General features: G+C 49.9%; 1 protein-coding gene across 18 annotated transcripts in view; it reads left to right on the top strand.

Moving 5' to 3' along the window:
* The window catches only part of UBR5 (ubiquitin protein ligase E3 component n-recognin 5), a 2,064,863-nt gene that overhangs the window by 878,097 nt on the left and 1,160,099 nt on the right, over positions 1–26,667 (top strand). For all 18 annotated transcript variants that reach the window (XM_086966085.1, XM_086966077.1, XM_086966080.1 and 15 more), the window contains one exon: positions 21,037–21,160. In XM_086966085.1, the coding sequence (XP_086822211.1) occupies positions 21,037–21,160 (124 nt within the window). The remainder of the gene's footprint in view (positions 1–21,036; positions 21,161–26,667) is intronic.

Genomic DNA, 26,667 nt, shown 5'->3' with positions numbered 1-26,667 from the left:
CCTTGACAGGTGCTTCAGCCGGTGGCGAGCTCTTCAGAGCCTCTGCTTCCGTCCATTGAGGCCCTCACTGACATTCTTTTGGGCACTTTGTTCAGGCCCAACACAGGGGCTCCTGTGGATAAGATGATCGCCCGACCCTGGCCCCGGGCGACCACACTTTCCTTTCCCAGCACTCCACCCCTGAGAGCTTGGTGGTCCAAGCCTCTACCTCCAAAAGAGCTTTCCCTACCGCCCCACCAGAGAGGGAATCCAAGAAGCTGTGTTTCGGTTTAGATGTCCGTATATAGGTTTTCCCCATACATGTCCTTTTATAGACACAATTTGCATTGCCCTTATATAGGCACAAGATCCCAGCCCTTATTTAGGTATTAGCCATGCTCACCAAATATCGGATGGTCAACTACATCCGTCCGCCCCCAACGTCACAGAGAGTTCTTAGAAACCAGACCCTTAAGCCATTGGGACTTTCACTAGTCTAGGACTTTTGATTTCTCGAAGAGCGGACTCCTCTATTATGCATGAACAGCTATTCCTTAAGGGTTCATTCATGACTTCTTCCTCTGCCCGACTTTACATCAATGCAAACATTCCTAAGCACCTTCCAGGTATAAATATACCTTTCCTTACCACAGCAAACCATAGCACAGCTCGACTTGGCTGCACGGTTTGCCACAGCAAGTTTGGAAGAGACCACATCCTTGCCTGACGCACTGACCAGACGCTGTCATCCCTGCTCGCAGAGAATCCAGCTTGCAGTGTGTTAGTTATGTATATGAATGTGTCATAGCTAAAAGTCAATGCTATTAGAGTATTTTTTCTTTCTACTGCATATGCTGTACGTAATATATTTCGCATTCTATCTTACGATTGTAAAAGCTCATATCTCTTAGACGAGAAACAAGACTGTTCAATAAATCCTTTTATTGATGCCGTCTGTCTTTCTGTGTAACTGAAGAAACTAAGCATGCACGAATCATCACATCGCAATTCCTATACATGATGGTATAGTTTGGGACAAAACAGAATATGATCTATTCGGCCCGTCAGAACTTTTGAAGATTCTACACATGTTTAAAATTTCATTGTGACCTTACTACCTCTAGTACCTCTAGTACCTATTCTGGTGATTGGGTCTTCGAGACTGTTAATAACATGTCTTATCTAGAAAAATCAGCTGCATTCTCTAACCATGAAAACCTAGAGGGTTCATCAGACTTTGAACAGGTTTATTGTTATAACCACCATGGTCATCATTTATTGCATAAATCTGCAACACCTAGCAATGTATTTATGTATAACCAATGGGAACATTGTCCTACACCACCAAGGGGTAGCTCAAAAACGTTTGCGAAAACATTTCCATATTTTTCCGGGTATAATACATTCAATCCAGAAACGTTTGACTTTAAAAATGTGAACAAAACGGGAACGAAAAGTATGTCAACCAATACAAAACAGATTTATTCTGCAGCCTTTATACAAGGGTTAACCTTTTGGAAAGACACAATTGACAAAAAATCTGTCTGGATTTCTAAAGATTGGCAAGTGCAGGGGATAGAAGCTTTGTTTAGAGCCTGTATCATCCTGCAGCAAATAAGGTTTTTGAATGACACTGTCAAACAAACGTCTTGCCTTGGATTAGCCAAGATCAAAGACATGAACACACCTTCTGTACCAAAACCTGCTTGTAATAGCACTAAACTGGAAGCGTTCACAGTAGACACAATTTTACAAAACAGATCAGATCCTGACTGGGAAAAATGATTGCTCTGGCCCACAGACACAAACATCTGTCAAGAAAGATTCCTGAATAGAATACATGGTTTTACTATTAATAGACCAGACCCACGATATGTTCAAAGACAGCATCCAGGGGTAGTAACAACATATAGTGTAGGAAAATTTTGGCTTGATTTGCTACAGAAATCTACACTCGAGGATGTGAAACAATACTTATCTTTACTTAAAGAAGACGCAGACCTTAGGGATTTTTTTGCTAGGACCAAAGAACCACGTCAAAAACGTTCCATATATGCCGGCATCTATGCTGCTCATAATGAAGTATGGAAAGTTACCCAAGCAGACGCTGCAGAAAGAATAAGACATTGATCGTATTAATTTAGAGGAATCTCTTGCTGTGGTCGACAATGGATTAATAACTGTCATCCAGGATATATTCACTGGGCAACATTGTATCCTCTGCTATAGAGATACTGGAACAAGATTTGGTCATGCTACGACCAGACAAGTCTCAATTAGGATCTTTAATGCTGTTAGGCTGGACGCTGCAATACTTGTGTGCAGGCTGTGTGCCTTGATGTTCCATTAACACGTCATCTGTTTACAGAATACAATCTCACTGATAAACAGATCGAACTTGCACAAAGGGGAGCAAAGTATACAGTGTTCAATATTGAAAAACTAGAAAAATTTCCATTTACGGTAGCAGAAAAACCAGCCACAGAAAGGATCATTCATGGCAAAATAGCTCTGCCGGTTACAACTTTCCATTTTCAGTATTGCCTCAAACAAATGCCAGCAGGCAAATATGAAAGGTTGGGTAAAGAATACATTAAGACATCCTGGGATTTACCCTACACACACAGATGTTGGAGTGGTGGGCGTGAAGTGTTTCTTAGCGGTACACACTGTGAAAATGCACTGAGCTGTTCACTCATATGTCGGATATTAGTTTACATGGGTCTTGTAACGGTTCTGTGGCAAACCTCTCCTGCCACCTGCAAGGTTCACCAGCCACTGTGATTAACCCAATATTTGGCCAACTTTCAAAAGGGAGTTACCTCATGTTGAATGATCAGAGCTGCTGTGACATGTTGCCAGTCATCCCCTATATCTGGACACGGTTAGTGCTAGGGTCACTTGTATGCAAATTTTGTTCCCCCAAATAGACAGTCAGGGAGTCGCCATTATGGCCTTCACTGAACGTCTCTTCCATTCGATTTGATACTTTAAGCAGAATGAAAGCCATTCTTATACAATAAACCGTGCCTTTGACCTCGGCCTAAGAAACCTATGATCTACAAATTGCAAGGACTTCGGCTGAGATACAGGCTTTATCTGAAAGAGACACGTTAGTGATAGATTTCTTTCCTTAGAATATCCCCAGGCGTCAGACTGGATCTGGAAATTTTTGTGTAGCAATACCCCTGCGCGTCGGTAGGCGTCGTCTGCGGCTCCGCGTCCGTCGTCGGCGTCGTTAGCGCCGGAATGACGTCGTCGGAGTACTTAAACGCCGCCCATGCGCGCTGACGTCAGTTCTTCTTTTATCCGCGCCAGCTAGCGCAGATCCGGAGAAGCTCTACCCCTAGTCATTTTTTGACTGAACTTTTTGATCTTTTTGATCATTCTCTTTCTTCGTGTCTTTGACTCTATCGGTGCCGGTAGGGATGCCCGGGTTCAAACCCTGCTCGAAGTGGGACCGACTGATGTCGGTCACGGACCCCCATCGCCGGTGCCTGAAGTGCTTAGGCCTCGATCACGACGACCGCACCTGCTCCGGCGCCACTCCAGGTCCCGGTCCCACAGGAGGTCGAGGGACAGGTCGCGGGGTCGGAGTTATCGCAGCTCCGGGAGTGGACACCGGTCGTCAGGTTCCAAGTCCTCAGGTAAGAGGCATGAGAGGTCGGAGAGACGTCATCGTTCCTCCGACCCACCCCGACGCTCGCACGATGCGGCCGGGGGTTCGGGCGACACCGCCCATGCGGCTCTGCGGGAGTCGCAAGCGTCGCCGCCTGCCCCACACCTTCGGGTCCCTGGGCACGGCGCGACGCCGGAGGAGATCGAGCGGTACCTCATGGCCATGAGGTCCCTCCCTACTCAGTCGGGTTCCGTGGCGCCTTCGGGCCAGACGGTCCTGACTGAAGGCCCTAGCGGGTCGGGTGCTTCGGCCCCAACGCCGTCGGGTGCTTCGGCCCCGCCGCCGCCGGCGACTTCGGTCCCGGCGCCGCAGGACCTCACCGGATCCGCTTCCGGATCCGGGTCATCGCCGGTCGACCTCACCGGTGCCGGCCCCACGGGTGTCGCCTCCGGCGCCCACTGTGGACGCCGTCCCCAATGTTCCCTACGGTCCGACTCTGGCGCCGGAACGGCGCCACTTGGCGCCGCTTCCGACGGCCTTTTGAGATTTTTATTTCCATGAGGAGGCCCCGTCTACTAATCCTGTTTTACAGGAAACGGGTGACGAGGAGGATTGGCAGGGGTCTGAAGACCCTCTGGAGTGCCAGTCTCAACAGGACTGGACATATGAGCTTTGGGAGGCCAGTGGTATTGACACATCGCCAGACACTGGATTTGTCTCCCCTACGACTGTGGCTTTGGAGGAGGGGTCTACATATAGTGTAGTGTTGACGAAGGCAGCCAAGGCCTTACACCTTGAGCTCCCCGTCGCGGCCGTGAGGACTAACCTCCTTACTGAGGTCCTCAAACCGCAGTCAAGCTCCAGCGAGCCTCTGCTGCCGTTCAATGAGGCCTTATGTGACGTTCTTGTGGGCACTTGGTCCAAGCCCGCCACAGGCCCGCTTGTGGATGGGAACGTGGCCAGACGCTACCACCTGGCCCCGGGCGACCCATGCTTTTTGTCCACCCACCCCACCCCCGAGAGCCTGGTCATCCAGGCCTCCAATTCCCAGACCGCATTCCCGTCGGCCCCGCCCGACCAGGAATCCAAGAGATACGAACAGTTCGGGAAGAAGGTGTTCTCGTCTGCAAGCTTAGGGCTGCGGTCTGTCAATACCGCCTGTCTCTTGGGCCGCTACACCCACACTCTGTGGGACGCGGTTGCGGACGTGCTGCCACAAAGTCCGGAGGAGGTCCGGGCTAAACTCGCCCAAACCCTTGCGGAGAACCGAGATGCAGCGCGTTATTCCATCCGGTGTGGGCTGGATACAACAGACTCACTGGGCAGGGCAATGGCAACGACGGTGGCGGTATGACGCCACGCCTGGTTGAGGTCCGCCAACTTCTCGGCCGTCCGGGCCACACTTCTGGACATGCCGTTCGATGGCCGTCGCCTCTTCGGCGACAAGGCAGACCATGCGCTGGAACGTTTTAAGGACTCCAGGGCTACGGCCAAGTCCTTGGGCCTCTCGGCCCCACGCCAGCAAATGGGTGCCTTTCGCTTCTTACGTGGCCACGGAAGGGGCGCCCCCACACGTGCTGCCAGCCACGCGCCGCAAAATGTTCAACAGCTCGGTGGCAGCGGTGGAAACCGTCGGGGACAACGGCGAGGCCAGTCCACACCTCCCTCCACAGCACCCGCCTCAAAACCTTCCTAGTCCAAGTTTTCAGGCCCATGTGACGCCTGTGGGAGGCAGGGTTCGCCATCACCTCTCCCACTGACTCACTATAATGTCGGACAGGTGGGTGCTGCAGATCGTCCGAAGGGGCTACTCCCTCCCCTTCGAGGCGACCCCTCCATCCATGCCACCGCTTGTCGGGGGATCACTTGCAACTTCTGCAAGAGGCAGTCACGGCCCTCTTGGCCAAGGGGGCCATCGAGCGCGTTGCTGGGCCAGAAGTAAGGTGTGGAAGTTACTCCCACTACTTTCTGGTACCCAAGAAGGGCAAAGGGGGCCTACGCCCTATCTTGGACCTGCGGAACGTCAACGGCTTCCTCCGGAAGGAGAAGTTCAAGATGCTGACTTTGGCTCAGGTCCTAGCTGCCCTGGACCCGGAAGACTGGCTAGTAGCGTTGGACTTGCAGGACGCTTATTTCCACATCCCCGTCCTGCAGGCCCACCGGCGTTACCTGCGGTTCACGGTAGGCCAAGGGCACTTTCAGTTTACCGTGCTCCCCTTCGGCCTTACCAGCACCCCACGGGTGTTCACGAAGGTGATGGCGGTGGTCGCAGCTCATCTGCGCAGGTTAGGGGTGTCAGTCTTCCCCCTACCTAGACAACTGGTTGTTGAAGGCGGGCTCGCCCCAGACAGTCGTCAGCCACCTCCAGACTACGGCCGACCTCCTGCATTTGCTGGGGTTCTCCATCAATGTCCCGAAGTCGCACCTGTGTCCCTCTCAGAAGCTCCTCTTCATCGGAGCGGTTCTCGACTCGGCGCAGTTTCGGGTTTACCCTCCCGAACAGCGGGTTCGGGATATACAGGCTCTGATTCCCATCTTTCAGACGTTTTCCCAAATCTCGGTCAGGTTGACGCTGCGGCTTCTGGGGCGGATGGCCTCCTGCATCCTTCTGGTGCATCACACCAGGTGGCGGATGCGGGCTCTGCAGTGGGACCTGAAGTTTCAGTGGGCCCAGCATCAGAGCAACCTGTCCGATCATGTCTTGATCTCAGAGGGCACTGCGAGACAACTGCAGTGGTGGCTCACGGACCGCGACTGGGTCAGTGGCAGATCCCTCTCCCTACCCAAACCTGGAGCACGTGGTTGTGACGGACGCGTCCCTCCAGGGCTGGGGAGGCCACATGGGAGAGGCCTAGATCAGAGGCCTCTGGTCTCCGGCGGAGTCCCGGGTCCATATCAACCTTTTGGAGCTGCGGGCGATTCGTCTAGCACTGAAGGCATTCCTCCCCACTGTCCGGGGGAGTGTAGTGCAGGTGTTCACGGACAACACCACTGCCATGTGGTACTGCAACAACCAAGGCTGGGTGGGGTCGTGGACCCTATGCCAGGAGGCTCTGCACCTCTGGCAGTGGCTGGAACATCAGGGAGTGACCCTGGTGGTTCAACACCTGGCAGGCTCTCTGAATGCCAGGGCGGACGAACTCAGCCGTCGGTGAATGATGGATCACGAATGGCGTCTGAACTCGGACGTGGCGCAAGGCAATGGGGAGAGCCTTGGTCAGATCTATTCGTCACAGAAGAGAACGCGCAATGTCATCAGTTCTGCGCGTTGGAATTTCCAATGCGGCACTCGCTCGGAGACGCTTTTCGTCGCGAGTGGAGTTGCGGTCTATTGTACGCCTTTCCGCCTATACCACTTCTGCCCAGAGTGCTGAAGAAGATCAGGCGCGACCGGGCCCAGGTTATCCTTGTGGCTCCGGACTGTGCACGAAGATACTGGTATCCCGAGCTACTCAGCATGTCAGTCGATCCCCCGATTCGTCTTCCTATTCGGGAGGACCTTCTGTCTCAGCAGCAGGGGACGGTCCTCCACTCGAACCTGTCCAGTCTCCACCTACAAGCTTGGAGATTGAGCAGCGGCAGTTGAGGCCATTTGACTTGCCTCCTGAAGTCTGTGATATCATTCTGGCAGCCAGGCGTCCCTCCACAAAGTCGGTATACGCCTGCAGGTGGAACAGATTTGTGGCATGGTGCACAGCAAAGGCTGTGGACCCTCTCTCTGCACCCCTTTCTGAAGTTCTACTCTTCCTTCTTTCCCTTGCCCAGCAGGGCTCTGCTCTGGGCACTCTTAAGGGGTACCTTTCTGCTCTTTCCGCCTTCTTACGGCTACCTGATCAGCGTTCCTTATTCAAGTCCCCCATTGTAAATAGATTTCTGAAGGGCATCACGCACATGTTCCCTCCTGTTCCCTCCTGTTCCCTTCGTGATGCCCCAGTGGAACTTGAATCTTGTTCTCACTTATCTAATGTGTGCTCCTTTTGAGCCGCTCCATAACTGTCCTCTCAGTCTTCTTACCCTGAAGACTATTTCCTGGTTGCCATCACCTCTGCCAGGAGAGTGAGTGAGCTCCAGGCTCTTTCTTCTACTCCACCTTTTCTCTCTGTTCATCCGGACAAGGTGGTGTTGCGTACAGGACCTTCCTTTCTGCCCAAGGTTGTCACGGCCTTCCACATCGCGCAGTCCATTACCTTGCCCACCTTCTTTCCTCCTACGCATCCCTCGAAAGAGGAAAAGAGGCTCCACCGTCTGGACCCAAAACGTGCGCCAGTTCCGGGTGGATGACCAACTCTTTGTTGGTTACGTGGGCGCGAAGAAGGGAAAGGCGGTACACAAGAGGACCATTTCGCGTTGGATCATCTTGTGCATTCAGGCATGTTACTCCGTGGCCAAAAAGGAGCCCCCTGCTGGATTGCGGGCTCATTCCACTCGAGCCAAGGCAACAACGACTGCCTTGGGCCGAGGAGTCCCCTTACAGGACATTTGCTAGGCAGCTTTGTGGGCCTCGCTGCACACGTTTGCAAAACACTACTGCCTGGACAGTCAAGTCCGGAGGGATGGCTTCTTTAGCCGTTCCGTCCTCCAGGACTTTCTGGTGTAATATTGGTTCACAGACCCACCACCCACCCACCACCGGGGTTGGTATTATTATGTTTGAGCTTGTAAAGCGCACTGTTACCCGGAGGTTTCCTGGCGCTGTGTAACGCTGGGGAACCCGTCCTGGCTTTCCCTGTGGGATGGTCCCTGCTGGGACTCCCCAAGGTGGAGCCAAGCATCCCCTGCGTTGGAGGGGCCGTTGTGGAGATTAGGCAAGCTGATGCCCAGAGTTGCTGAGTGGGACCCCTGATTAGAGTAGACACCGAAGCGAGAATTATCGAGTCCGCTGACCAAAGTCCACGACCCTGCCGCGTTGGGAATTGAACCCTGGTCCCGGCCGACTTCTGCTCCCGGGTCTGCCGCCTCTAACCAGTGAGCCACACCACTCCATTGCCTGGGTATCTATTCTAAGGTGAGGAATCTATCACTAACGTGTCTCTTTCAGATGCACAAGTTACTACTTGTGTAACAATATATCTGTACGAGACATTAGTTTGTGATAGATTCCTTACCGACCCACCCATCTTCCCCGTTCTGCGAACCGATATCTAGGGTTAAGGTCATCCCCTTTCAGGGCCCTAGTTTCATGGCACCAGTGTTGGTTCTATCATGGCTCTGCGTAACTGGCGCTCAAAAGCTGTGCATCAGAACTGACGTCAGCGCGCATGGGCAGCGTCTAAGTACTCCGACGTCATTCCGGCGCTAACGACGCTGACGACGGACGCGGAGCCGTGGACGACGCCTACCGACGCGCAGGGGTATTGCTACGCAGAAATTTCCGGATCCAGTCTGACGCCTGGGGATATTATAAGGTAAGGAATCTATCACTAACTAATGTCTCTTACAGAAATATCGTTACACAAGTAGTAACTTGTGCAATAAGTACAAACTGCCCTATATGTTTTACAGAAATGATGGGGCGTATCCTAAACATGTCTGATACGAGCTGTATTGTGCATGTTTTTAAGAGCATCTGTTTGGGACTGTTAACAAGCAGTCCTCTGAATCATTATAAACTTCGTGCACTCTGTGTGTGGTGGTCTGCAACTAATTCTAGCACTCGTTGCAGGAATCCTTTCTTTATTCCTACTGCTCCTATGTGGCAAGCCAATCCACCGGCGTCACTCCCAGTACCTGGGAGAAAGCTCTCCAGAACGGAAGTGTTGTGAGCGCATAGTACAGCTTTTGGGCTTGCCTAGTCTGAGAATTAAATACCACACAGAATCTGTCCTTCAGACCAATCTGGAAAAAATAGCCAACACACAGCTGACCCGCCACCTCGAGGACAACAACATCCTAGACCCATCCCAGTCCGGATTCAGATGAAACCACAGCACCGAGACAGCCCTCATCCTCCTGGACCTGTCAGCCGCCTTCGGCACGGTCTGCCACAGCACACTAAGACGCCTCCAAGAAGCCGGAATCCAGAAGAAGGCCCTGGACTGGACCACGTCCTTTCATCCGGCAGGACCAGAGAGTCCTCCTCCCACCCTTCGGATCCGAAGCCACTGACATCATCTGCGGCGTACCCCAGAGCTCATCCCTCAGCCCGACACTGTTCAACGCTTACATAGCCCCCCTCGCACAAGTAGCCTTCCAGCACGACCTAAACATCATCTCCTACGCCGACGACACCCAACTCATCCTCTCCCTCACCAAGGACCCGCACACCGCCAAAACCAACCTCCACGAGGGAATGACGGCCGTCGCCGATTGGATGAGGAGCATCGTCCTGAAACTGAACTCGGACATGACGGAAGTCCTCATCCTCGGCCCCACCCCCTCTGCCTGGGATGACTCCTGGTGGGCGACCACATTGGGAACAGCACCAACACCCACGGACCACGCATGCAACCTAGGATTCATCCTAGACTCCTCCCTCTCCATGTCTAAGCAGGTCATCGCCATCTCCTCCTCCTTCTACAACACACTCCGCATGCTTCGCAGGATCTACAAGTGGATCCCGACCGAAGCCAGAAAAACAGTAACCCAAGCCCTCGTATGCAGCAGGCTGGACTACGGCAACACATTCTACGCAGGAATCCCGGCCAGACACCTACAACTGCTACAACGCATCCAGAACGCCTCCGCCCGCCTGATCCTCCACATCCCTCGACGCAGCCACTTCACCTCCCACCTAAGAAACCTGCACTGGCTCACCGTCAACAAGAGGATCACCTTCAAGCTCCTCACCCACGCACACAAAGTAGTCCACAACACCGGACCAGCCTACCTGAACAACATACTCAACTTCTACACCCCCGCCCACCAGCTCCGCTCCGCCAGCCTCACCCTTGCCGCCGTCCGACGCATCCAACGAACAACCTCCGGCGGCAGATCCTTCTCCTTCCTCGCCGCCAAGACCTGGAACACCCTCCCTACTCACCTGCGACAGACCCTAGACCTGCTCACCTTCAGAAGACTTCTCAAGACCTGGTTCTTCGAGCAGTAGCAGCACACCCTTCCCTCAGCGCCCTGAGACCCTCATGGGTGAGTAGTGCTCTCTACAAGTTCACTGATTGATTAATTTTACCTGCTCTACGCTGCCTGCTTTGCGGTGAAGAATGTGTGCTAGACATCTAACACTCTCATTGGTCATGCCAAGGGATATCGATACTCTGCTGGACCCAATAACGGCCCATGTTCTGTGTTGTCCCCAGAGGCTACCAATCCTGATAACGGCAGTCGTTGAGATCTCGCAGACACAAAATGCTACTGCTGAGGTGCGAGAAGGATCAACACGCAGGTATCATTGGAAATGAACATTGCTACTGGTGATGCTTCACATCTATGTGCAGTTAATCTTCTAAACAAGGTATTACAACTGTCACCGACCTCGGTAGACTGTTTTGTAGAGGATTTCATGTTTTCACCAGACCCATACAATGAATTTGATTCGGCTCACAATGTACCGGGACAGCTATGAATTTGGCCTTAATTTTTCAAAAACAATTACAAACCTTTTTTTATTTGATTTCTTTTGGTAAAGTAATCTGCTTACAGTAGAACTATTCTTCTGAAAGAAACACGTTGGTGTTAGATTCCTTACCTTAGAATTACCCCCAGGCGTCAGACTGGATCCGGAAAGTTTTCGTCAGCAGTACCATTGCGCATCAGTTGGTGTCATCTGCGGCTCCTCATCCATCGTCTGCATCGTGATCGCTGGGATATAGTTGGAGTACTTGGACGCCGCCTACGCGCGCTGATGTCAGTTCTTCTTTTTTCCGCGCCAGCAAGATCTCGGAAGAGCAGTACTCTAGTCATTTTTTGACTAACTTTTTTGATCTCTTTTGATCTCTTTTGATCACTTTTAGAGTTGATTCTGACTCACGGTGCCGTTTGTGACGCCTGGTTTTAAACATTGCGACGCCTGATGTCTGTGACCGACCCCCACCATCTGTGCCTTTACTGCCTCGGGCCGACAACGCCCCGTGCCCCGACTGGCGGGCCTTTACCTTGAAGGTCTCGTAAGCTGCTCGAGCTCCGGCAGTCTGCTCCGCACTGCTCGAGGTCCCGGTCGAGGAGGAAGTCGAGGGACCGGTCGAGGAGCCGCAGTCATCGCCGCTCATCGAGTCACCACCAATCGTCGGGCTCCAAGTCCTCCGGTAAGTTGAGGCATTCGAAAAAAGTTGAAGAGGCATCATCACTCTTCCGACTCCCCCCAACGCTCGCGGGACGCGGCCGGGGGTTTGAGCGACACCGCCTGCACGGCTCCGCTGGAGCTGCAGGTGCTGTGTCCAGCTCCACAACTGCCGGTCCCTGGGCTGCACGCGAAGCTGGGGGAGATATGTGACTACCTCTTGGCCATGAGGACTCACTTCCCTCCGTCTGCACCTGTCGAGGCACCTTCGGGCGTCAGACTGTGAGCCCTTGCGGGAAGTTGACTCCGGCCCCGTCGTCGACTCCAGTCACGACGCCGCAGGGCCCCGCAGGATCCAGACCTGGATCCGGGTCGTCACCAGTGGACCTCACGACTCCTCCGCTGGCGCCGACCCAGTGTGTAGCTCCCGGTGCCGTCTTCGGATGACAACGGCCCTGGTTTCAGCCCCTTTTCGTTTTTCGATGCCGGCAACGGCGCTGTTTGGCGCCATCTCCAACGCCGATGAGTGACCAATTCACCTACTACCTGGCTCCATCATTGTTGCCTGGATTGCAGGAGATTGATGACGAGGTGGACTGGGAGGGGTCTGAGGACCCTCTGGCACAGCTGTGCCATTTAAGACAAGACTGGGCACATGAGCTGGGGGAGGCCAGGTCTAGATACTTCACCTGACACTGGATTCATCTCTCCTCCCTCCGTGGCTTCGGAGGAGGGGGCTACTTATAGCGTGGTGTTGACCAGGGCAGCCAAGAACTTGGCTCTTGAGCTCCCTGTCGTGGCCATGAGGACTAACCTCACTGAGGTGCTCAAACCGCAGGCAAGCTCCTCGGAGCCTCTACTGCCGTTTAACGAAGCCTTCACCGAGGTTCTGATCAGCACCTGGTCCAAGTCCGCTACAGACCTCCCTGTGGATCGGAAACTGTTCTCCTCTGAGTTTGGGGCTGCGGTCTGTCAACACCGCCTGCATTTTGGGCCGTTACACCCACTCTCTGTGGGATACGGTTGCGGAGGTGCTGCCACAGTGTCCAGAGGAGGACAGGACACGGCTCGTGCAAGACCTGGCGGAGGGGCGGAATGGAGCATGGTACTCAATTAAATGTGGACTTGACACCATGGACTCGCTGGGCAGAGCGATTTCCACGATGGTGGCGGTTCGTCGCCACGCCTGGTCGCGGTCTGCCAACTTCAACTGTCTGTCAGGGTTAATCCACATCCACCCAGGCAGCATCTACCTCTAAGCCTTCCTAGTCCGGCATTTCAGGTCCATTCGACTTCAGTGTGGGGCAGGGTTCGCCATCACCTCCTCCAGTGGCGCTCCATCACGTCGGACAGGTGGGTGCTGCAAATCATCCGAAGGGGCTACTCCCTCCCCTTTGAGGCGACCCCTCCAGCCATGCCACAGCAGTACCACCGCATGTCGGGGGATCACTTGCAACTTCTGCAGGAGGAAGTTATGGCCTTCTTGGCCAAGGGCGCCATTGAGCGCGTTTCCTAGGCCAGAAGTAGGACGTGGTTGCTATTCCCACTACTTTCTGGTACCCAAGAAGGGCAAAGGAGGCCTACGCCCTATCTTGGACCTCTGGAGCGTCAACGGCTTCCTCCGGAAGGAGAAGTTCAAGATGCTGACTTTAGCTCATTTCCTAGCTGCCCTAGACCCTGGAGACTGGATGGTAGTGTTGGACTTACAGGACGCATATTTCCACATCCCCGCCCTGCCGGCCCACCTGCGCTACCTGCGGTTCACAATAGGCCGCAAGCACTTTAAATTTACCGTGCTCCTCTTCGGCCCTACAAGCGCCCCTCGGGTGTTCACAAAAGTAATGGCGGTGGCCTCAGCTTATCAGGTTTCATTCTTCCTCTATCTCGACGATTGGTTGTTGAAGGCGGGCTCGCCCCAAACAGTCGTCTCCCACCTCCAGACTATGGCCTACCTCCTGCACTCGCTGGGGTTCTCCATCAACGTGCCAAAGTCACACCTGTTCCCCTTTTCAGAAGCTCCTTTTCATCAGAGTGGTTCTGGACTCGGCGCAGTTTCGGGTTTATCCCCCCGAACAGCGGGTTCGGGATATTAAGGCTCTGATTCTGATCTTTCAGCCTTTATCCCGAGTTTCGATCAGATTTGACGCTGCGGCTCCTGGGGTTGATGGATTCCTGCCTCCTTCTGGTGCATCACGCCAGGTGGCGGATGCTGGCTCTGCAGTGGGACCTGATGTTTCAGTGGGCACAGCATCAGGGCAACCTGTCCGACCACGTCCTGATCTCGAAGGGCACTGCGAGTCAGTTGCAGTGGGGGCTCACGAACCGCAATTGGGTCAGCGGCAGATCCCTCTCCCTACCCCAACTGGAACATGTAGTAGTGACGGAAGCGTCCCTTCTGGCATGGGGGGGCCACATGGGGGAGGCGGAGATCAGAGGCCTCTGGTCTCCGTCGGAGTCCCGGCTCCATATCAACCTTCTGGAGCTGCGGGCGATCCGACTTGCACTGAAGGCATTCCTTCCCTCTTTCCTGGGAAATGTAGTGCAGGTGTTCACGGACAACACCACCGCCATGTGGTACTGCAACAAACAAGGTGGGGTGGAGATTGAGCGGCGACAGTTGAGGCCATTTGACTTGCCTCCTGAAGTCTGTGATGTGATTCTGGCAGCCAGGCGTCCCGCCACAAAATCAGTATACGCCTGCAGGTGGAACAAATTTGTGGCATGGTGCACAGCAAAGGCTGTGGATCCACTCTTTACCCCCCTTTCAGAGGTTCTCCTCTTCCTTCTTTCTCTTGCTCAGCAGGGCTCTGCTCTGGGCACTATCAAGGGCTACCTCTCGGCCATTTTAGCCTTCTTAAAGCTTCTTGATCAGCCTTCTGTTTTCAAGTCCCCTGTTGTAAATAGATTCTTGAAAGGCATCACATGCATGTTTCTTCCTGTTTTCTTTGTGATGCCTCAGTGGGACTTGAACCTTGTGCTTATGTGTCTGATGTGCGCTCCCTTTAAACCACTTCATAACTGCCCTCTTAGTCTTCTAACTCTTAAAAGTGCATTCCTGGTTGCCATCACCTCTGCCAGGAGAGTGAGTGAGCCCCAGGCTCCATCTTCTAAACCTCCTTTCCTCTCTGTCCATCCGGACAAGGTTGTTTTGAGGACTCGTCCTTCTTTTTCTGCCCAAAGTGGTCACAGCCTTTCATATCGGGCAGTCCATCACCTTGCCCACCTTCTTTCCGCCTTCACATCCCTTTAAAGAGGAAGAGAGGCTCCACCGTCTGGAACCAAAATGTGCGCTCTCCTATCTAGATTGCACATGCCAGTTCCGGGTGGACGACCAACTCTTTGTTGGTTACTGTGGGTCCTCTTGTGCATCAAGGTATGCTACTCTTTGGCGAAAAAGGAGCCTCCTGTTGGGCTGCGCGCCCATTCCACTCAGCCCACGGCTGCTACTACTGTCCTGGGTCGGGGAGTCTCCTAGCAGGATATCTGCCAGGCAGCGACGTGGGCTTCGCTGCACAGGTTCGCTAGGCCCTACTGCTTGGACAGCCAAGTCCGGAGAAATGGCTTTTTCAGCCGTTCCGTTCTCCAGGACATTCTGGTGTGATCATGGTTCACAGACCCACCCCCGGGGTTGGTATTGCTGGGGTATCTATTCTAAGGTGAGAAATCTAACACTAACGTGTTTCTTTCAGATGCACAAGTCACTTACCTTCGGTAACGATATATCTGTAAGAATCATTAATTCGTGTTAGATTCCTTACCGCCCCACCCATCCTCCGCGTTCTGCAAACCGATATCTGGGGTTAAGGACATCCCTTTCAGGGCCCTAGTTTCATGGCACCAGTGTCGGTTTCTATCATGGCTCTGCTTTCCTGGCGTGGAAAGCGATGTACAGAACTGACGTCAGCGCGCGCGGGCGGCGTCTAAGTACTCCCACGTCATCCCGGCGATCATGACGCCGACGAACACCGAGCTGCGCACAAGGGTACTGCTGACAAAAACTTTCCAGATCCAGCCTGACGCCTGGGAGTAATTCTAAGGTAACGAATCTAAGACTAACTAATGTTTCTTACAGATATATCGTTACCGAAGGGAAGTAACTTGTGCATAGAGAACAGTCTTCTTGGAACTCTTCCAGGGACACATTGTCACCTTTAGTCATCCATGACAGGAAGTGGCTATTGAGAATTTCATACACATTGTGTACCATTTCATCATGTGTTTATATTTTCATTCATTTAGCGTTTACTGTAAACATATGCTTAGCATGAATCACTGTTTTAATATGTACAGCACCTTTACATTTCATGTCTAGCAAAAGTTTTTTAAACAAAGACTTATTTTAGTATACTTTTACTAATGTTTTTAGCACCACATGATACTCAATTTTAAATGTTTAGCATTTTATTGTTTATCATTTAGTACTATCATTCATTCGATAGTGGAGTGGGAGTTGTGTTTCAGTTTAGATGTCCGTATATAGCTTTTCCCGATACATGTCCTGATATAATCACAATTTGCATTGCTCTTATATAGGCACAAGATCCCAGCCCTTATTTAGGCATTAGCCATGCTCTCCAAATATGGCATGGTCACCCACATCCGTCCACCTCAACGTCACAACCGTTCTTAGAAACCGGGCCCATAAGCCATTTGGACTTTCCCTAGCCTAGGAATATTGATTTCTCCAAGAACTCATCTATTATGCATGAACAAGTATTCCTTAAGGGTTCATTCATGACATCTTCCTCTGCCCGACTTTACGCCAATGCAAACATTCCTAAGCGCCTGCCAAGTATAAATATACCTCTCCTTACCATGGCAAACCACGGCATGGCTCAACTTGGGTGCACGGTTTGCCACAGCAAGTTAGGAAGAGACCATATCCCGGCCTGTTGCACTGACCAGACACTGTTATCCCTGATCGCAGAGAATACAGCTTCCAGTGTTCTAACTCCCTTTGCGGTGTGTTAGAGTTTGAGACCCGGAAAGAGATTCCCACCTCTCTCATTCTAAGGTAAGGAGCGGACTAGAACCTAGAGGGACTCTTGGCATACCAAACTATAGCTTACCATACTATAGAATACCGCACCTACTTCTTACCTTGTTACTACACTTAGGTTAGGTACACAGGGGTAGAACTAGTTAGAACATCAGATGAGTATCCACATTTCAGCCTGTTATTTATGTTAATGAGTGTCATAGCTAAAAGACAATGCTATTGCAGTATTATTTCTTTCTACTTCTTACGCTGTATGTAATATACCTTGCATACTGTCTTACGATTGTAACAGCTCATATCTCTTACCCAAGAAACAAGACTGCTCAATAAATCATTTTACTGAAACATCTGTCTATCTCTTTCCATGTAACTGAAGAAACTAAGCATGCAGGATTGACTGAGTGAAACTGTTATCTATTGTTTCCACGATTCTGAGACATGTTCTGATTCTAAAGGGAAACAAAGTTGTCATGTTTATGCGGTTGACAGAAACTTCTCTCTTGTTTCACAGGGAGTTCCTAGTGGCCTCTGAGATAACTGGAACACAAAGTAATTAAGTTTAATGTACTCGATAGGGGCATACTGACCTCAGTCCTATGCCAAAACTATAGTGTATATTATTCCGATGCGCATAGCCTATTAGGGAAATAGGAACTACACTACAGCTGGACCATTTTCGAAAGTTTCTTCTGCCAGCTTAGTACTGCGGTCGGTAAACACCACATGTATGTCTCTCTGGGCAGGACCCTTTTAACGTCAGTAGCGCTTTGTTGCTACGCCTGGATGAGATCAACTGGCTTTTCGGGGGATGTCCAGAACACCTTGATGGACATGCCCTTTGATGGCTGTCACCTTTTTGGCGACAAAGCAGACAATTCTATAGCGTTTCAAGGACTCACGGGCTACTGTCAAGTACTTGGACCTCTTCACCTGCCCTGTGCAGTCTGCTTTTCGGCCCTTTCGTGGCTACGGAAGGGGTGCCCCGCTACGTCCTGCCCAGAGCTACAGGCTGCAGCAAGTTACCCAACTGCTGTGCTGCCAAGGATGTGGGAACAAGCTTCGTGCTTCCGGGGGCCAGCGGGCAGGCCATTCCACCCCCCCATCTATAGCAGCCTCTAAACACTCCTAGTCCGACATTTCAGTCCCATCAAACGACGGTGGGCAGCAGGATTCGCCATCACCTCCCCACTGGCACACCATCACGTTGGACAGGTGGGTTTTGCAGATAGTCCGAAGGGGCTACTCCCTCCCCTTCAAGGCTACCCCTCCAGCTATGCCGCCGCAACACTACTGCATGTCGGAGGATCACCTGGCCCTTCGCCAGCAGGAATTTAGGACTCTCTTGGCCAAGGGAGCCATCAAGCGTGTTACTGTCTCAGAAGAAGGTTGTGGTTGTTACTCCCGCTACTTTCTGGTCCCCAAGAAGGACAAGGGCCTGCGTCCTATCTTGGATCTCAGTAACGTCAACCGCTTCCTCCGGAAGGAGAAGTTCAAGATGTTGACGCTTGCTCAGGTCTTGTCTGCCCTCGACCCGGAAGACTGGTTGGTAGCGTTGGACTTGCAGGAAGCTTATTTTCACATCCCCGTCCTGCTGGACCACGATGTTACCTGTAGTTCACGGTAGTCCACGAGCATTTTCAGTTTACCACACTCCCCTTTGGCCTTCCAAGCACACCTCGGGTGTTTATGAAAGTGATCGAGGTAGTTGGTTCTCATCTGAACAGATCAGTCTTCCTCTATCTCGACGACTGGCTATTGAAGGCGGGCTCGCCCCAGGCAGTCGTCTCTCACCTCAACCTTCCTGCATTCGCTAGGGTTCTCCATCAATGTGCCGAAGTCGCACCTGATTCCCGCTGAGAAGCTCCTTTTCATTGGAGCGGTTCTGAACACGACGCGGTTATGGGTCGATACTCCCGAACAGGGAGTCCCGGATATTTGGGCTATGATTCCGATCTTTCAGCCTCTATCCCGGGTTTCAGTCAGAATGACTCTGAGGCTGCTGGGCCTCATGGCCTCCTGCATGTCGATCATGTCAGGTGGCATATGACGGTTCTTCAGTGGGACCTGAAGTTCCAGTGGACACAGCATCAGAGGAATCTGTCCGGTCTCGGAGGGCACTGCACGACAATTGCAATGGTGGCTCACGAACGAGGATTGGGTCAACGGCAGATCCCTCTCCCTTTCCCAACCAGACCACACAGTGGTGACGGACGCGTCCCTTCTAGGATGTGGCGGCCACATGGGAGAGGCGGAGATTAGAGGCCTCTGGTCTCCGGCGGAGTCCGTGCTCCATATCAACCTTCTGGAGCTTCGGGTGCTTGGTCTTGCACTAAAACCATTCCTTCCATCTATCCGGGGAAAAGTGGTGCAGGTGTTCATGGACACCACCGCCGCCATTTGGTACGGCAACAAACAGGGCGGGATGGGGTCGTGGACCCTATGTCATGAGGCTCCCTGCCTCTGGACATCGCTGGTACATCAGGGCATATCCCTGGTCCCCCCCCCCCCACTAAGACTGTATATGCCTGTTGGTGGAACAAAGTTATGGCATGGCGCACAGCAAAGGCTGTGGATCCCCTCTCTCTGAGGTTCTCTTGTTCCTATTTTCTTTGGCTCAGCAGGGCTCTGCTCTGGGCACTATCCAGGGCTGTCTCTCGGCCATCTCGGCCTTCCAGATCAGCCTTCTCTTTTCAAGTCCTTGGTTGTAAATCGTTTTCTGAAAGGCATAACTCACCTCTTTACTCCTATTCCTTTCGTTATGACTCAGTGGTACTTGAATCTGGTTTTGACCTTTTTAATGTGTGCTCCCTTTGAGCCGCTTCACAACTGTCCTTTAAGGCTTCTCACGCTTAAGACGGCATTCCTGGTTGCCATCACCTCTGCCAGGAGAGTGAGCTCCATGCTCTTTTATCAAAACCTCCTTTCTTGTCTGTCCATCTGGACAAAGCGGTCCTTAGAGCCTGTCCATCCTTCTTTGCAAAGGTTGTCACTGCCTTTCACCTCGGGCAGACCATCACTTTGCCCACCGTCTTCCGACCTTCTTTGAAAGAGGAGAGTCTCCACTGTCTGGACCCAAAATGTGCGCTTTCCTTCTATTTGGATCGCAGAAAACAGTTCTGGGTGGATGACCAGCTCTTTGTTTGGTACGTGGGTGCAAAGAAAAGTCGAGCCGTACACAAACAAACTATCTCCTGATGGGTCGTTTTGTATATCAGAGCACGCTATTCTCTGACGAAGAAGTGTACTCCAGTGGGGCTGTACGCCCATTCTACCCCGGCGACAGCAGCAACTACTGCTCTGGGATGAGGCGTACCTCTAAATGACATCTGTCAGACAGCTACGTGGGCCTTGCTGCACATGTTTACAAAACACTACTGTCTTGACGGTCCGTTCCGGAGAGACTGCTTCTTTGGCCGTTCGGTTCTCCAGGACTTTCTGTTGTGAGATTGGTTTACAGACCCACCCCCCTGGGTTGATATTGCTGGGGTATCTATTCTAAGGTAAGGTATCTATAACTAACGTGTTTCTTTCTGATGAACAACTTGCGTATCTTCAGTAACGATATATCTGTAAGAAACCTTAGTTAGTTATAGATTACTTACCGCCCCACCCATCTTCCCCATTCTGCAAATTGATTTCTAGGATTAAGGTTATCCTTTCAGGGCCCTAGTTTTGTACACCAGTGGCTCTTCATTTCTGGTGCGGAAAGTCATGTAGAGAACTGACGTCCGCGTGCAATGGCGGCATCGGAGTAGCTGCTGCAACGTCATACTGGCGACACGCAGTCAATGACGGACGCGGAGCAGACCGATGCCTCCTTCCGTCGCGCAGAGGTACTGCTGACGAAAAACTTTCCGGATCAAGTCCGACACCGGGGGGTAATTTTGAAGCAGGAAATCTATAACTAATGTTTCTTACAGTTACTTTGTTACAGAAGGTAAGTAACTGGTTCAACTGGTTGAATATATGCATAAATATACACATTTCATCTGCAATTGTTTACCAAACCTAAAATAAATATGGATAAATACTGGTAAAATTTGTAAAAAAAAAAAAAAATATGGATAATTACAAATGGAAATGACAATAATATACATACCATAAAACCGGGAGCTCTAATTATGATTTGTAAGTTTGCAATCAAGATTTCATATTAAAATATTTAAAGTGCTCAGCATGTTTCCTTTGCTTATTTTTATTCAGTCTAAACTTTCATTTGGTATTTCATGAGTGTTTACAATAATTACTTTTTTCTTTTTATTTCAGGGCCGTCTTCCGAGCCCTCCATAGTGGAATCAAAGGATCGTAAGGCAAATGCTCATTTCATATTGAAATTATTATGTGATAGTGCAGTTTTACAGCCTTATCTCCGAGATCTATTTTCCGCCAAGTAAGATTCTTAAACATTTTTGTATTAATTGAACCTAATTGGGTGCTTACTGTAAGGGTGGTAGTTGATGAAAAATGTTTTTTTGGCATCTTACTAAATTTATTTTTATTAGAACCTCTGATTGAGAGTTCTCGGTTTTGCAGCTTTAGCATATACCAGATGTATGCATTCTACCCACAACCCCCCACCCAAACTGTATCATTTTAAAAACAATACTTGCAGCTTAGCATCTTAGTTTCTGAAGTCATTAAATCAATCCACCTAAATCTACTCCAAATGTGTATAGATGTGATTTTAGAGGCAGAAAAACAACTAAAGTGGGTTAAACACAGTGGGTTGCTTAAACAAATCACGAATGAAAAATATCGACTACTGATTCATGTACTAGACTAAAAACTAATTTTTACATTGTTACAAGTCATTTGTTCACAGTTGTGACCTACACAAGATTTTCACAGATGACCGCTATTTTCTTCACGTTGTTGAGCGAATTTTAAAATGAGCAAAAATATGCATCCTTCATGCATGCTACCTGCAATAAACCATTGAGACTGATGCATAGGCAATGCTGAAACATTTTGTTTGCGTTGTTCGTGAAGCTATTTGGCAGTGAAAGATCTTTGCATATTCTTAAAAATAAGTCATGAGACCAAACAAAAAATATTCCCATGCATCTCAGCTACGTCTTAATCAGTCCATTCAGTTACTATGATTATTTCAAATTGAACATACTCCTACAGAATTAGCTCTGTGCATTTTTGATGCCAGAAAGACACTTATGCACTTCATGTAGGAGAAAAAGACCTCAATAATTGCAGCTTATGCATCACAAGTAAAAGTAACCCCCTGTCATTATCCAAGAGTAACTGTGCAGACAATCCAGTTATGCTATTCATTGGTGGCAGTGTCTTTGGAGGGTAGACTAAATTCACACCCAACAAGGTAGAAAGGATCAACCTTTTAATACATGCAGAAACTTTTACTTGAACAATTGCTCCGTAGTAGAATGGTCATCATTATATACATTTAGTAAACACTATATTACATGGGTGTATCATCTCAAAGAGAAGGTTCGGTAGTTCAGATACATTTAAAACAGTTGGCGCTAATAGTACGTCACACCCTCCTCCACCAAAAAGAGAAGATACTGCTACATAAATAATGTAGGCACATCATTTGTCTTGAATTGGTTTTTGTGGCAAAGGAAACTAGTTAATTACCTTCAAAATGATTTTCTAGTGTTAAACCTTTCTAGATTCACATTCAACACTAGTGCTGCTGAATGAATGAGTGCACAAAATAAAAACCAAAGATAAAATGAATCAAAGTTCCCAGTATGTGTAAAAAATTGTGAATGTGGAAAGATGGAGACTAGAAACGTTCCTTTTTTTTTTTTGATATACTTTTCACTGCAGGTTTTATCACCTTTTGAATATCCCCAGCTCTAGTCTGGATCCTAAAACTCCAACAATAGTGTTCCAGCATGTCAGTAGGTGGTATCGTGCTGCTCTGCATCAACTTCTTCCATTCCATAAGAGTAGTATAAAAGTGCCACCCATAAGCTCCCATGCAAGTTCTTTTCTTTCCGCACTTTCAGATGCAGATCTGAAACTTCGTGTTCGAGGCATATGAGCTGCGGATTGTACATTTAGCATTAGATCGCCACCTGGTGTTGGGTTTGGATGATTGCATGTTGTTGTCGTCTTGCAAGTAGTCTTTGTAGTCACGAGATAGGTGACTCCTCCCTTGGACGATAGTGCGCATGGGCATCGGCTGCATCCTTAGATTTTTTTCTGCCACTGGGTTCGGATGAAAGTTTTCCGCTCCGGCTAGAAATAGACTTTTCAAGAACTTCGAAGTGCAAAAAACGTCCTAAAAACTTGCCAAACTACTTTCGATATCGACTGACATCGTTTCCACTTCTTCAGCTCGATTCCGGTCGTCGACGCGGGCCGTTGGGCCTATTCACGACGGGAGGCCTACACCTCATGGAAAGGATGCCATTCAAGAGATGCCCCGGGTGTGGAGCGAAGTTTTCACACAGTGACCACCACGAGGTCTGCAACCTGTGCTTATCGCCAGAATACAACGAATCCAGCTGTACAGCCTGCGCGTCCTTTCGATCAAAGAAAAACATCAGAGATCGGAGTGCCTGTCGACACGACATGCAGAGATCAGCTCCGTAACCGGTGGATATCTTCGATGAGGAGATTCCGCTCGTTCTGATGTAAATAATTAATTTACTCTCTTAATTTCTATGCAGATAAGTACTTAATCAATAATAACTCAATCGAAATGAAGGAAAACAGAGTCCGTGGTGTAAGAGTTTCTAAGGGTTTTATTCCTCATAAAGGAATCAGGATATCATGTTCTGACCACCACACAGGATGTCAGAAGGGATAGATGAGCGCGCTGTCGTTTATTGACAATACATAGCTTATATACTTGATTTACATCATAATGTTCAATGTAAGAGGCGTAACAGCTGAGAGAAGACAAGATAACAGTATACACGTGGTGCTAGTACATCATCAAGAGGCGTAAACTAGGCGTGAACTAGGGTGTGTGCTAGAAACGTCACTGATAGGTGACGCAAGTGGGTGGCACCAAGGGGTGGTGCTAACAGAATGTTGCAATGTCAGCAGAAATCGGAAGCTTGGAGGCGCGCGCAGCTGCATGACGTGTGATAGACGGGGTGCAGGGGACTTGACATTTACACTGGCGGAAAGAGACAGAAGTCTGGCATGTCAGATCAACTTGTGCTTCTATCATATCTGATATCTGATGTTTAGGAACTAAGCTATCTGGGCAGAAAGGTCTCTAGAGCAGAAGCTATTCTATACTTGCTGTGAGTGCGTGTATAAGCGCCTGAGTGTCTGTATGAGAAGCGTGGGGGCATGGGGCCTTCCATGGAAGCATGGCAACAGAGGCTATGAATTACTTGCATAAAGACAGGTCGGCCCTTTAGCCCTGTAGCTGAGGAAGGATGTTTACTGAAGCTAGCAGGCTGGAATGTATCTTCGGGGAGGAAAACAGATAACTCGAAGATTATAGTCAATCTTGGCAGGCAGCAGGCTGAGCTGAGCACGGAGGGCCGCGCTAGAAGTAAGTCAGAGTTCACGGGTACGGGGGCTGCTTGGGCAGAGGCCCTCGCAGTCAGAAGCCAGAAAAGAGGCTCGGTGGCAGAGATTCAGGGCCTACTTTCAGCCAGGCTGAAAAACGTAGGAGTACACTTCAAAAAGACGTTGGCATAGCATACTTAGGAACGGACCATCAAACCCATTCATGGTGGGTCTGAAAGAGGACAAGTTAACGTTGGACGCAAATGTATTTGCGTCTTCATAGCTGGTACAGGAGGGAAGTTACATGCACTTTTAACTCGTACATGGAGTCGGTGGGGTACTCGCTAGGGAACACAACATGACCATAAAATTTATATTACCTCATTCCCTCCTTGTTCCCTACGGACCCTTCATGATATATCGATCCTCATAAATCGATCAGTTTGTTCTTGTAACATTATATGTTCGTCTTTCTTTCTTTGACTGTTTGAGAGGCAACTGGAATGCTCAATGCAGGATGTGGCACACAGTCCACATATCGCTGGCCCACACTGCAGGCACAGGCAACAACTGAATACTATAACAAGGCCAATGCCTAGGAAGGATAAGATCTTCCATCCCCAAGCTGTTAACGTAGTCCAGAACCAACCGGACCAAGTCCAGGTGCCTGGATTCTGATGTATCTGATTTGCAATTTTATGTAAACGGGTGATAGCTTGATAGACAGATGGTGCGTTTTGTGGAATGAAAACACAGCAACTTGACCCGATGACCTTACAGGCTCCACCTCTATCTGCCAAGATGACGTCAATCACAAGGCGATTTTGAAGGACAACAGTCCGTATAGCAGACTGCTCCTCTGTTAAGTTACCTAGAGCGGAGGCAGTTTCGTTCACTACTGCTTCGAGTGTTCTCGTTAATCTGCGTATTAATTTACTGTTTTGGACAGGCCCTAGGAAGAAAAAGAATCCTTTATTGAAATCAGTGTACTGTTCCCATGCCGTTTCTGTGTAGTCGACAAGGGGAATATCTCTTTTGGGTCTATTCGGTGCTAGATTCGTATTTCTATGGTAATCAGGGGGAGCTAGAAAAACAGGTGGCAGGAGGAAGGCAATGTAACAGGTACCATCCCAATCTGGAGGCAAACGTATGTATGCGGTATGACCACAAACAAAGTAGGAATGACTGATAGCTTTAAAGGACGATTTACCATGGTCACTGAACTCGACCACAGTAGTGCATTTACTATGACCTACGTGTACTGAACCTTTCTTGCTAACACATAATTCACCTGTGACTGGTAGTACTAACATATGGGGCAGAACTGGAGCAGTTTCAGATTCAACAGTGAGGATCATAAGGCTAATTGTGTAATTACCTAATCCATATACTTCATTTTCTAGATCAGTTCCTATTCGAGTGGGAAGTCCCTCTTTATCAGGATAACAGACGTTGAGCAGGACTAAGTTCAAGTTTCCCCAAACCCAGCCCCCATCGAAAACAGCAATATCAGGATCTAAAGAATTAATTATTTTAAACCATGCTCCACAGGAGCCATTGTGAGTGAATGGGTACGGAAAGAGAGGCAGAGCTCCCTTGTAATTCTGGTAGGGAGGGAGTCGGCCACATATCCAACAGTCTGTAGCATTATTTGTCTGATGGGAATGGTGTAACATACTAATGAATGTATTGTTGCGCAGCGCAAGTCTGTAAGAGAGTTCATGTGCGGGAAGTTCACTAAAAGTGTGTTCAGCAGAGACATTGTAAGCAGATTGTTCACGCCTGAAAATAGGCCAGTACATAGGAAGCAGAATGCTGGCAATAATAATTAGAATACTCAGAATAAACATGATTATTAGTGTCACTATGCAGTGACTACGAAGTGATTTGCAATATGTTCTTCTCTTTTCCTCTCTCTCTCTAACTCGATCTAGGGGATACATGTCAGAAACTATTTAACCGATTCACCTAGGGGAGGACTTAAACAATTAAACTGTCTGACTTGCTAGATCGAAGCTTCATACGGTAAAGTTCTTGAGGAGTCTTTTCTCTTTTAGGCACAGTAACGTCTTGTGCTTCAACACAGTCTTTGGTGGGGGTGGACGAGTCAGAGTCCTGTTTCAGTCCGTTTTTTAGTTCATTGCATAGTTTGATGTGACTCGTGTGGACCCACCCCTTTCTCCCCTCGATTTTCACGGCGGTCCTGGTGGTAAGCAGAACGGTCTTTGGAGACTTCCAGCGGGGCTCCAGCGGACTTTTCCGGTCGAAATTCCGGACGAGTACCAGGTCCCCTGGACGGACCTCATGCGCCTTTACATCGGTGTTGTCAGGGAAGGCTGCGGCAACCTGTGAACGACATGATTGGAGTGCAGACATCAAGGAGGCAAGGTAATCTGTCAACATGTTACAATCAATATCAGTGATCTTTTTCGGAACGGGCGTCCC

This window comes from Lissotriton vulgaris, chromosome 4_1 (assembly GCF_964263255.1).
Source record: "Lissotriton vulgaris chromosome 4_1, aLisVul1.2, whole genome shotgun sequence".
In the NCBI taxonomy this organism is placed as follows: Eukaryota; Metazoa; Chordata; class Amphibia; order Caudata; family Salamandridae; genus Lissotriton; species Lissotriton vulgaris.
This window is presented reverse-complemented; position numbering and strand designations above follow the sequence as displayed.